The sequence below is a fragment of the Myxocyprinus asiaticus genome, chromosome 43, assembly GCF_019703515.2.
Source record: "Myxocyprinus asiaticus isolate MX2 ecotype Aquarium Trade chromosome 43, UBuf_Myxa_2, whole genome shotgun sequence".
NCBI classification, from domain to species: domain Eukaryota; kingdom Metazoa; phylum Chordata; class Actinopteri; order Cypriniformes; family Catostomidae; genus Myxocyprinus; species Myxocyprinus asiaticus.
The window spans coordinates 1258496-1272106 of NC_059386.1; the positions used below are offsets into that span (position 1 = coordinate 1258496).

The 13611-nt window shown below is 39.0% G+C and overlaps 2 protein-coding genes across 4 annotated transcripts in view; both read left to right on the forward strand.

Annotated features, from left to right (window-relative positions):
• Positions 1 to 13611, forward strand: part of LOC127433385 (uncharacterized) — a 257954-nt gene that overhangs the window by 61425 nt on the left and 182918 nt on the right. The window lies entirely within an intron of this gene.
• LOC127433371 (sodium-coupled neutral amino acid transporter 9-like) overlaps positions 1 to 13611 on the forward strand; it is a 40095-nt gene that overhangs the window by 18080 nt on the left and 8404 nt on the right. For 2 of the 3 annotated variants that reach the window (XM_051685224.1, XM_051685225.1), the window contains exons 8-11: positions 76 to 135; positions 453 to 650; positions 2112 to 2219; positions 12968 to 13074. In XM_051685224.1, the coding sequence (XP_051541184.1) occupies positions 76 to 135; positions 453 to 650; positions 2112 to 2219; positions 12968 to 13074 (473 nt within the window). The remainder of the gene's footprint in view (positions 1 to 75; positions 136 to 452; positions 651 to 2111; positions 2220 to 12967; positions 13075 to 13611) is intronic. The other variant, XM_051685226.1, reaches the window with a different exon arrangement.

The window sequence follows — 13611 nt, forward strand, 5'->3', positions numbered from 1 at the left end:
CCTCATTCCTTCGTCAGTTAACTCAATGTTTTCTAGCAAGATCTTTCTAAATGCTTATTTATTTTGTTTTCACAGACTATGTTCACAATGTCAACATATCAGATACAGAGTTTGGCACGAATGGAACAGACAGAGGTGAGCATTCTCTGGCTATGGCACCAAAATGTAGTCAAGATTTACCCAACGCTTATCTTCTACCATTAGTGACCTTCTAGAGCAGTGTCTGATGTATAGCTGCTTTTTCATGCTTTCAAAGTGACATTCATTTATTCAAAGACAATTTAATTTACCTGAGGTACCTTTGTCATGTGCCTTGTAATGATAAAACAGTGTGTTATCAGTGACCCTACAGTTCCTGAGTCGCCACTCCTCGAAGAACTAGTGGCAGAACTAGCCGGTTCTCATGTTAACATGAGTTTTAACACAACACGTTTTCTGGTCTCCTGCTCTAGTGGTGTGTCCGTATCCTGATTTGGATCCCGACAAGAACCGCAGTGTTGTTTTCTACGTAGGTGAAAACAGCACAGGACATGATGTGTTTGACCGCTGGTGGAGTAAAACCAACACCATCCCTTTTTACCTCATCATACTGTTGCTGCCACTGCTCAATTTCCGCTCCGCCTCATTCTTTGCCAGGTTCACCTTTTTAGGTAAGACCATTAATAGCCTAGATACTGTGGTCATTGCTCTGTTTGAATTTTAAATAAGATATTACTTTAAGCAAAACAGCACCATAAATGTGTCATACAAGGTCTTTTTACGGCAGGCTTTTAGCAGATGCTCAAATCAAGAGTACCTTACAAAAAGAATAACAGACAACAACAGTCAAGCATGCAATTATCTACCAGGAATAGTGCTATTAAAAATGCGAATACGCTCCACTTAATACAAATTAAAAAAGACTGGTAGGGGTTTGGCAGTTCTTGCATGTAGTAATTTACGACACTAGTGAATAACCTTGTGTGTAGTCATTTAGAAATTCCCTTTTCGATATTTGATTGCTATACTTTTTTTAATCCTCTGATTTATTTAAACTTTTTTTGTCAATTGTTTTCTTTGTTACATGTTATTTGTCATTGTGTTTTTGCTGCCGTCTAGGCCATGTGAAGATTTAATATAATTTTTTATCCTGGTTAAATAAAGGTTACATACTAGGGGAAGTTGATTCTACCAGATGGTTCTGTAAATATGAGGTGAAGGTGTGAAGTCAGGGGCTCCCCTGTTTATACCTGGTATTAAGATCCGTCTCAGGTGGTCCGATCACAAGTCAACCGCGATGCATCACCGTTTGCACCTGGTAAAAGTAACGCATCTCAAAAGGATCTCCTGTAGCCACTAGGGATTTCAAGGGAAGCATCTCCATGAGTGGGTACATCACTCACAACATCAGACATTTACTTCATGATAAAGAGCAAAAAAATTGAAAAAGAGAGCATGAAAGAATCTACACATTGTTTCTCCCAATTATTTTTATTGTAATCAAATGTGATGTTTTAAGAAGAATACTTTTGAGATAATTGGCCACTTATGACCGGATCACCTAAAATTATAATGCCAATGTAAACTGGGATAATATATGCTTTGGTACTCAAAGACAGTCAAAAAAATGTGCCAGCATGGGCCGAATGCAGGCGGTACTCGTTCATGAATTTCTTTGCATACAGGGACAAGTGTTTGAATTTGACTGATTATTATCCAGTGAAATAGAAAGGGTCTTGGCTTTCTGTGTTGATGAGATGGTTGTGTTGTCTATTGAAATGTGCAACCTTGCAAAGGTGTTTTTTGGCTGGGATGAACAGCAGCTCAGGTTTTGATAAATCCAGCTGTATCATCTGCATTAGAATAGTAAGAAAATTCATGAAAGGTAATTACTGTGTTGAGTTGATCTAGGGTTAAGGGAGAATAAAAGAGGTCCGAGTGCTGAGCCTTGTGGGACACCAGTTGGGCTGTTTGTATGTGTGGCTCCTTGTGTATTGTGTGAACAATTATTTGAATTATGGCAATACATTTTGATAAAAGCTAATACTATTACTAATACGAATGCTAATACTATCCCTAAGCTTTGTATTTGTACTATCACTAATGAAAAGTTAATACTGTGATTTTCACAGGCACTATATCGGTGATGTATCTCATCATTTTGGTCACCCTTAAAGCTGCTCGACTGGGATTTCACCTGGCGTTCTACTGGTTTGAACCGTCTAAATTGTTCGTTCCAGGTAAAGAATATAAAGTCAATCTCTCTTTTTTTTTTTTTTTTTTCCCCCAAGTCCTAGAACTGACTGAAGCAATATTGTCTTATGTGTTTAATCATGAAATCACTTGTAAACACATTGTAAAGATATTTTACTTATGACAACTGTCGGAAATGATTTAAGGTGTTAATATGTACATGACAAGTTGGTAGGTTTGGTCTTGGCTAGATCTACTAATTACTAAGACTTTCTACTGCTAGAACACATGCAGACATGCTGCATCGAGCATGTAGGACATGCTACTGCTGCACAATTAGACATACATACAGTACCCTTGAAGCAGATTTAAACCTGTGGTGCTGAGAAGGTGAGTTTCAGAAGAAAAACTCTTTTAGAACACTTCAGTGAGATTTGCTATCTGCAAACAACTCAGGCAATCTTAATGTTAGACAAAGAGAGAGTATGCTAGTTGATTGGCTAACCGATTACATGACCTGTCAGTTCGCGCCATGTTTCATGACTGAACTTCAAATAGTTTCTGTGGAATTCTAGCATTCTAAAGGCCCTTTCATATGACTTCCTTAATGCATTGAACTCTATGGAGCGAACCATGAAGCGACAGCATTACTGTTGAGCACAGGTCAATGCTCAAAGTTCAGGCAACTTTAACCAGATTTGCTGCCGATCTTTTGAAGCGCATCCAATGATTAGTAGACTGTTACATGGGTGGGACTGCCACAAAAATCAAAACGAAATGGAGAGGCTGATCCTGCATTTCTTGACTTCCGTTTAAATTTAAGAGCAAAAAAAAAAAAAATTTCACAATTACAAGTTAAGTCCTTGTACCTTATATATTAAGATGCTGCACAATTAATCGATCAAATAATCAAGATTACAATTACGGCTGCCACAATTAACTAAACGTGAAGTGTCAGTTACAGAATTCCCTTTATACTTCAGTCGCATAGATATTTTCTATTTACAGAGTAATTTAAATGTTGTTTTGCAACAATGAGCATTGTAACTGATCAGAGACATGTCCATTGTGTGCATGAATCCAATTATGAATCAGAGTGTTTAGATTAGTCTAGGCCAGTGTTAATCTCATCAACAAAATTAGGGACAAAAATGTTAGTTGACGAAGGTTTTTTTTTATTTTGCCAATAAGAATACAATATATGAATACATATGAAGAAACAACTAGAAATCTAGAATTTATATAATCCAGTATGTTTTATATAAACATACTGAAACCCCCCTGAGCTGCGTAAACAGAAAGAGCTGAACACCTCACTGGCCTCTGCCTGCATCATCTTGGTCATTGGATGGTCTACACTCTCTTAAAATGGAATACATAGACAATACATTAAAGCCAACTAAAGCCTTCATCAGCCAAATAACAAAGGACAATGCATCTATGTGTACTTTTGCAGTTAATTCAGGATGGTCTTCAAAGACTTTACAAAATCCTTTTGTTTTAACATTGGCCACCAACATCTACTCAGTGTACTAGTTTAACCCATGATTTGTACTACACCTAAATAACCACACTGCCTGGCTTAAAAAAATCGCATACTCTAATATTTCGTTGGACCGCCTTTAGCTTTGATTACGGCGCGCATTCGTCGTGGCATTGTTTCGACAACCTTATGCAATGTCACAACATTTATTTCCATCCAGAGTTGCATTAATTTTTGGCCGAGATCTTGTATTGTTGATGGAAGAGTTGAACCACTCCGTAAAGTCTTCTCCAGCACGTCCCAAAGACTTTTAATGAGGTTAAGGTCAGGACTCTATGGTGGTCAATTCATGTGTGAAAATGATTCCTCATGCTCCCTGAACCACTCTTTCACAATTTGAGCCAGATGAATCTTGGCATTGTCGTCCTGGAATATGCCTATGCCTTCAGGGAAGAAAAAATCCATTGATGGGATAACCTGGTCATTCAGTACATTCAGGTACTCACCTGACTTCATTTTATTGCCGCATAACATTGCTGATCCTAGACCTGACCAACTGAAGCAATCACAGATCATAACACTGCCTCCAGAGGCTTGTACAGTGGGCACTATGCATGACGGGTGCATCGCTTCATGCTCTTCCCTTCTTACCCTGACGTGCCCATCGCTTTGGAATAGAGTAAATCTGGACTCATCAGATTTTTTTCCATTGCTCCACAGTCCAAACTTTATGCTCCCTAGAAAATTTAAGTTGTTGTTTTCCGATTAGCCTCATTAACAAGTGGCTTTCTTGTGGCCTCACAGCTGTTCAGTCCCAATCCTGAAAGTTCACGTCGCATTGTGCGTGTGGAAATTCTTTCATTATTAAACATATCCGTGAGTTGTACTCTCTATTTATTTTTTTTTACGATGTGACCAAGCGTTTTAGTGATCTCCGATGACGATTAGCTGTACGGCCCTGAGAAATATTTACTCTCAGAATATTTCATCAATCTCGAAGTGTGTCCCATATTTCTGTTGGCTGTTTAAAAGAACTAGCGATGACCAATTTGCAAATGAATAATTCTTTGAAGTTGGTTCTTTTCAGTGAATTGGCCAAACAGGCTTGCAAAACGGTCTGAATCAATTCGTGATTCAGTACAATTCGTTCAGAGCGCGCTCTCACTGAATCATTTGGAGCGGTTTCTCACACAGTAAAACAGTATCGAGATATTTACGAACACAGAGAACAAACAGCACTAAATACAGTGGAAATTTACCTACAGTCAGCTGAAACAAAAGGCTGTCTTTTTGAGAGGTAACTTTGAGAAACTTCAGCTAGTGCTGTGTCATGTGAACAAGGCACTGTTCAGACTGAACGAGTTGTTGCATCCGCTCGCGCTGTTTTTCAATCGTTTTCCATGTAAACATTCGCTAGATAGTGTCACGTTTCACTGCATTTTTAGGATCTCTCACGGGAGTGCTGCATTTTTAGACACCGTGTCAAGTTTAACTGATAAATACGCATCTCGAGACACTTGCGTTCTGCTCTTTTCATTGTGGTGCAGTTTGCTTTTTTAGTGTGAGAACGCATCTGTTCTGAACGGTTACTGGAAGAAATGCTTTAGCCAATAGTTATATGAACGCTACTCATACTAGTCACCAGAATTGAATGCTTTGGTGTTCAAGATTAAATCCTGCAGGCACCCTTGGACAAAAGCACCGATACTTCGGTAACAACTCGGTACTAAAATAAAAATGTCATGATACCAGTGTTTGTGCAGTTTCTGGTAGTACCGAGCACCGACTTGTATAATAATAATCCACAGGTCTGTTGAATGCTTGATTCTGATTGGTTGATGGACGTTCTAAGGTGTGCAATTATTTCTCAAGTAAATGCACAGCTGTGAAGTAGTTCCAGGTCTTGACCGCATAACGGTGCCATTAATTTAAATTCCGATTGAAAAGCGTCCTTGGGCGCCCTCTCTTTCTCTCTCTCTTTCACTCTCATTTCAACCACAACACCGTATATGCTACCACAGCAAAATAATCATATAAACAAAGACATTGGTTAGTAAATCAGTTAAGAACGTTAAACATTGTCTATAATATCCTACATGTATTTCAATTTCGGGAGAAGGGGGTTCAATCTTTAGCTGGCTGGCAGGAACTGCCACTGACAGATCACGTGACCTGCCACTAGTCACTGGCAGATGGGGAGATGACAGTGGCAGCTCACAAGACCTGGCAGTCTGTACTGGCAGGAGGCAGCCACCTAGTGGCAGGTCATGTGACCATCCACTTTGTCAAATGGCTGGAACCATTAACTACTGTCAGAGAGGATTTTTAATCTCTTAAATCTATTTACAAAGCTCTGAATTTTGCTCCTTTCTACTGTCACTCCAAGGAATTATAATAATGTATTCTCCTGGATCTAATCATGGGTCTAATGCTGTTTTACGGAACTTGCCTTTTAAGTGCTATGTACTTGACGTATGTACACAATGATGTATGTATGTGCGAGGTAGGGGTATGTACAGTTTTTGAATTAAATGTGAATTTACATATGTACATGAGATATTTATTTACATTATTGCACTATGGGGGAGACCTGATGCAGTTTAATTGTTCATGTGGTAAATGGCCTGAGGGTAAAAACAGTTTTTGTGCTTGGATGTCCTGGCGCTCAGTGCTCTGTAGCGCCTGCCAGAGGGCAACAGTTCAAAGAGGGAGTGGGCAGGGTGGGTGGGGTCCAGAGTGCATTCTACCTGCACACGTTTCCTCACTCTGGAGACGTACAGGTCTTGGAGGGTGGGCAGGGGGGCACCAATAATCCTCTCAGCAGTCCTGACTGTCTGTTTTAGTTCCCTTCTGTCTGATTTGGTGGCTGAACCAAACCAGACAATTATAGATGTACACAGGACAGACTCAATGACGGCCGAAAAGAAGAGTCAGCAGCTCCTGTGGTAGGTTGAACTTCCTCAGCTGGCAAAGGAAGTACAACCTCTGCTGGTGGTGTCCCACTTCAGGTCCTGAGAGATGGTAGAGCCTAGGAACCTGAATGACTCCACTGCTGCCACAGTGCTGTTCTCCTGAAGTCCACTATCATCTCCACTGTTTTGAGCATGTTCAGCTCAAGGTTGTTGTGATCACACCAGACAGCCAGCTGTTCAACCTGCCATCTGTATGCAGACTCGTCACTGTCGCGGATGAGGCCAATGACCGTGGTCTCATCTACAAACTTCAGGAGCTTGACAGTGTGGTCCTTTGCAGTGCAGTCATTCATGTACAGGGAGAAGAGTAGTGGGGAGAGAACGCATCCCTGAGGAGCACCAGTGCTAATAGTGAGGGTCCCGGATGTGAGTTTCCCCAGTCTTACTAGCTGCTGCCTATCTGTCAGAAAGCTGGTGATCCATCGGCAGATTGGGGTGGGCACGGAGAGCTGGGTCAGTTTGGTTGAGAGAAGATCAGGCATGTTGGTATTGAAGGCTGAACTGAAGTCCACAAATAGGTTCCTTGCATAAGTCCCAGGTCTGTCGACGTGTTGCGGGATATAATGCAGTCCCATATTGACAGCATTATCCACAGGCCTGTTTGCTCGCAAACTGAAGGGGGTCCAGCAGGGGTCCAGTGATGTCCTTCAGGTAGTCCAAAACCAGTCTCTCAAACGACTTCTTGACCACAGACATGAGAGCGACAGGTCTGTAATCATTAAGTCCTGTGATTTTGGGTTTTTTGGGGACCTGAATGATGGTGGAGCATTTGAAGCAGCAGGGAACTTCACAATGCTCCAGTGATCTGTTAAAGATCTGTGTAAAGATGGGGACCAGTTGGTCAGCGCAGACTTTCAGACAGGCAGGTGAAATGCCATCTGGGCCTGAAGCTTTCCTAGTCTTTTGTTTTCGAAAGGCCCGGCACACACCCTCCTCACAGATCATAAGTGCAGACTGAATAGCAGGAGGGGGGGTTACAGGAGGTGTTGGTGTATGTGTGAAGTGAAGATCAGAGCGGGGGAAGGGTGTGAGACTGGGCTTTTCAAATCTGCAGTAAAACACATTCAGTTCATCAGCCATTAGTTGACTCTCTACAAAGTGAGGGAGAGGTGTCTTGTACTTGGTGATTCTTTTCAGGCCTTTCCACACAGATGCAGAATCGTTGTTCCTTAGTGTGTTCCTGGCCTGGTTGTAGAACATTTAATCCCCACATCTGTAAGCATCCTCTTTGGCATGACTAAGCTGTCTGAGTTTTCCTGTAAACCATGGTTTATCGTTATTGAATTATAAAAATGTCCTAGTAGGGATGCACATATCCTCACAGACACTGATATATGATGTCACAATATCTGTGAGCTCGTTCAAGTCGGTGGCTGCAGCTTCAAAAACACTTCAATCAGTGCAGTCAAAGCAGGCTTGTAGTTCCAGCTCTGCTTCATTGGTCTTTACAGTCTTTACTACAGGCTTAGCTGTAATATGCATCCTTTACAGTGGTGTAGCACTGGTCCAATATATTTCTGTCTCTGGTGGGGCAGGTTAGCTTTATTAAAATCTCCCAGAATAATAATAAGTGAGTCCGGGTGTTGTTGCTCCATGTCTGTGATGTGATCAGCCAGCTGTTGCAGCACTGCGTTTACACATGCTTGTGGTGGGATATAAACACTCACCATAATAAACAAGGAAAACTCCCGCGGTGAGTAGAAAGGCTTACAGTTGATGAAGAGCACTTCTAAATTAGGACAGCACATCTTCAACGCTGTTACATCATTAATGACAGTGATCCCAAATGGAAAAAAAAATCTGCTCGTACTGGTTAGTCAGTTCAGCCTGCCACGATTGCGTTTAATAACCATGATTTTTGCAATATTCCTTACAGTTTCGCTCCCAAATAATAATATAGTTTTGTTCATATGAATCTGTTCTTATGCATTAAAGGCTTTTTAAATGTTTTTCATTGTTACAAAAGCTGTCTAATGACCGTGATCCCAACTGACAGAATATTTCTGCTCATACTAGTTAGTCAGTTCAACCCACCGCGATTTGTGCAATATTCCTGACATTATCACTCCTTCAAAATAATATCAATTTGTTTGTATCGATCTATGCATTAAAGGCATTTTTATGAATTTATTTATCTAATGACTGTGATCTAGGCTAGTAGAAAATTGCTCATACTGGTTAGTTCAACCAGCCACTATTGCGTTTAATAACCCCGATTTTTGTAATATTTCTTCCATTATCACTTTCCGAGAATAATATTAATTCAGTAATGACCGTGATCCCAGCTTGCTGAAAATTTCTCGTACTTCTGAGGGCCAAATTTCCCGATTATGATAGATCTTAACTCATAAGTGCATTCTCTACAATTTAATTTCTAATAAATCAATTTGCCACTTTGTTCCAACGTGGTCTTGCACACAAATCCGTGTTTAATTGATTTAGGCCAAATTATTTTATCATTCATTCATTTAATTTCATTTATCTTTTTATGTATTTTATTTTAAATTGTGTAATTGTATATTGTTATACATTAGTTCATAAAAATTGGCCCACAGGTGTGTGTGTGTGTGTGTGTGTGTGTGTGTATAATATATAATATACCAAACCAGAGTTTGGTATATTATATAAGGTGTGTGTGTATATATGTAGACCTAAACAATTGTTAATTCAGATATAAAATACAACACAACTATCATAAAGCATTAAGTTTAAGAATCTCAAAATAAATGTATTAACTGTATTAAATTGAATGAAGTGATTTCGCAATTGTCCTGCAGGTGTCAGCATAAGTCAATGTCCTTACGATGCTATTAAGCACTCTACGATAACTCCAGATCGCTCATAGATGTAGTAAGTAGGCTACTACTTACTGTAAGTTCCAATGCTTTTGAGAAACGGCCTGTAATTCTAAGATTCGTATGATCGTTTCTATGTTCTACTTATGCTCACGATGCTTTTGGGAAACGAGGCCCTGGTTAGTCAATGCAGCCAGCTGCTATTGCGTTAAACAACCCTGATTTTTGCAGTCTCATTCTATTATCAGTCCCAAAGATTTTAAATTGCATTTGAAATTTGAACATGTTTCCAACTCTGAGTTTGAACCAGTTTGGAAAATTGGTCCATGTAGAACCTTTCAGAGGTTCCAAATATGAAGCAAAGGATAGAACTCCTGTGGGTTCTATATAGAATTGTTTCTTCTAAGAGTGTATATTATACAATAAATTATCGCTTTTACTAAGAACGTTAGTAATAAGTTCTTTTTAAAACAAGACTATGCTGGTATTACAGTTGTGATAGTGGCTCTTGTGGCTATTACAAGTACTATTCCAACAATCCTGAGGTTGCAAAAGCCATCTCTGCCTGGAATCTATGGAACCCCTTCATCTTTCTGAATATTAGGATGGTTATCTTCAAACTAAAGAAAAAAAAAATACCATCACTTATTATATTTTAGAAAGATTAAATGTTTTTGACATCATAAATATTCGATTTGAAAACCATAATACACATATGTTGATTTGAATTTATGTTGATCATATTTTTTCCTGTATCAAATGTACTGTACCACTGGTGTCATGAATTTCAAAGCATAAGAAGTGCTTCTGACTTGAACAGCAATACACTGTACACACTTTTAATGATGGCCTGAGTCTATGACAAAGACATCAAAGATATTAGTCTTTAAAAGAGATTATTTAAAAAATGATTACGCTTTCCATTAAGAAAATGAAATGAAACTTCATTCTGTAAGGAAGTTGATGATAAAGATCAATAAGTAAATAAGCCATTGTTATTTTTAAAATAAAGATTATTTGTACCTATTCATCATCAAAAACACAGAACCTTAGGTTCCATTCTTCAGTTTTGGTGCAAAATTGTGATATTTATGTAGAAACATTTTGTCATTCTGTGAGGTCATGGTGCATTAAAAAAATAAAATAAAAGCAGTCATTTTATCCCAACATATAAATTATATATATAAAAAAAGGATTATTTTGATTAATTCTTAAATGTCTGAAATATGAAATGGTTTCCCATTTCTGGTTCTGGTCCTCAACAATTATTGGCATGCAGAAAGTTTTTGAGCATTCTATAAAAGCATGTTTTTTGAGTGTACTAAACTGAACAGTAATTTATAACAAAATATTTTACTTAAAAGACGGCACAGGGCGCATGGGCTAAAGTGAATCATTTATTTGAACTGGTTCGTTTACAGTATCCAGAACAAACCAATTTACTAAAATGGATCGGACAATCCATTGGTCAGTCACTTGTTGTAACTGGTTCACTTACATTTTGATAATGAATTAATAATCTTTTGTCTACATTTTACTCCTAAATATTACAAATTCAATATTGCATAATATTGACTTCAATCTTGAGATATTAATTACTTCAGCAATGTGTAGGATATAACCCATAGGTCTAATGGTACTTGAACAAACTCTAACTGAAGATGAGTAACTATATAGAGGCTGTTTCCTACCAGTTGAGATCATGGACATTAGACAGCTCATATAGCAAATAAATTCCTTAAAGAGGCTTTAATCTATAAGAATATATCCATAGGAATAGATTAATGTATTTCCTTTTAGTGAGAGCGGAAAGAGGAATGCAAAATTCTGAAAGCAATTTAAAGCAATAGCGGCTTAACCAACCAGTAGGCTAAGAGCAAGAGTTTTCTATTGCTCTTAGCCTACTGTCATTCGACAGCTCACTGTCATTCAGCTGCTTTAAAATGGCAAGTAAGTTCCGTAAAATATTGTTAATGCATAAGATTAGATCCATGAGAATAAATTATTATAATTCCTTGGAGTGACAGTAGAAGGAAGGGAACAAAATTCAGAGCTTTGTAAATATATTTAAGAGATTAAAAATCCTCATAAATCTGACAGTTGTCAATGTTCCAGCCATTTGCCGAAGTGGCTGGTCACGTGACCTGCCACCAGCTGGCTGCCTCCTGCCAGTACGGACTGGTGAGCTGCCACTGTCATCTCCCCATCTGCCAGTGGCTGGTGGTGGCTCCTGCCAGCCAGTGAGAGATTGAACCCCTACTGAATTTTGGTTGAAAAGCTTCCTCATCTCCCCCGCACTTACACATGCGCTCGCTCACACATACAGCTGAAGTCAGAAGTTTACATACACTTAGGTTGAAGTAATTAAAAATCATTTTTTAACAACTCCACAGATTTAATATGAGCAAACTATAGTTTTGGCAAGTCGTTTAAGACATCTACTTTGTGCATGACACAAGTAATTTTTCCAAAATTTGTTTACAAACAAATTGTTTCACTTTTAATTGACTATATCACAATTCCAGTGGGTCAGAAGTTTACATGCATTAAGTTAACTGTACTTTAAGCAGCTTGGAAAATTCCAGAAAATGAAATCAAGCCTTTAGACAATTAGCCAGTTAGCTTCTGATAGGAGGTGTACTGAATTGGAGGTGTATCTGTGGATGTATTTTAAGGTCTACCTTCATACTCAGTGCCTCTTTGCCTAACATCATGGGAAAATCAAAAGAAATCAGCCAAGACCTCAGAGAAAGAAAAAAAAAGAAAAACATTTTGGACCTCCACAAGTCTGGTTCATCCTTGGGAGCAATTTCCAAACGCCTGATGGTACCACGTTCACCCGTTCAATGTATTTCGCCCTAATCAGCCTCTCATAGCTATAGTGGAAAGCACTGTGCTAACCCCCCTCCTCTCTTTCGCTTGCACACGCACACAATCTTGCTACTCCAATGCCGAAAAGCAGCACATCCTCCGTTGCAAGTTCTAAAGTGACGTTTTCGAACTAGCAACGAAGGTTTCAGCTATATCAGAGCTAGCTACACTTGATCAATACAACGGTTTCTATATTATCTGAAATATCTGTGGGAAACACCCTCGCATTCCCCCTCCCCCACTCTTTACACACTCCCACACACATGAACACACATACATATACGCATTACACACTTACTCGCAAGCGAAAAACCGAGCCGACGACTCTTTCAATACTGTTTTCGGTTTGTTCACTTTCCATTTTTGTACTAACTAGTAACCTCATAAAATCACTCTTCTGTGACTAACAATACAATCAAAATGTATATTTTATCAGTTCCTTAGGAATTAAACTTGTGACCGTGGCGTTGCTAGCATCTTGATCTACGAGCCGAGCTACAGGAATTAGCTATTTTCATTGTTGCTACCTGCAGCACTTTTTATGTGAAGGTCACAATGCTGCATGACACTTGTGTTGAGATGTGCATTGAAGTCATGTGAGGGACTTTGTGGTTGTGTGAATAAGCTTTAATGTTTAACATGTGTTTGTCTTGTTTCTCTCCGACTTGATGTAGAGTTCAGATCACTCTTTCCGCAACTGAGTGGAGTTCTGACACTCGCATTCTTCATTCACAACTGCATCATCACCCTTATGAAGAGCAACAGACATCAAGAAAACAATGTGAGTATTCTCAGCCTCTTCACAACAAAATTTTACAACAAACACACCACATCAGCTGTCCCATTGCAGGGTTCACTTGAGCACAAATGCAAAAAGTGTGGTTTTGTTTTTAGCCACTAAGTAACTGGATCAGCTGTCATTGCACAGAAACCACAAAGCATATTGGTGATGAGTCATTCAGGTCAACACCAGGAACATAAGCACTTCATGAGAGACCAGAAAAACCTGACTGTCAGCCAAAACATTACTTTTTCTTTCTATGTAATGATTTTTAGAGATGTAGACGTCTATAGTTTGGTCATCACACATGCTTCTCACCTCAGCCTTTATTACTCAACCATCAGTCATTGTACAAACATGAAAATTGTGCCTGAATGCATGTGGGTGATTCTCATGAAACCTCAAGAAAATGTTCTGGTCATATTTAACCAAATGACATTTAAAAAGATGCTGTTGTACATTTTCTTTTAAAATTTAAATAAGCAAAAATTAAATGCAGTTCCAAGGGAGTACTACTATGAAGTATAAATACTTGCA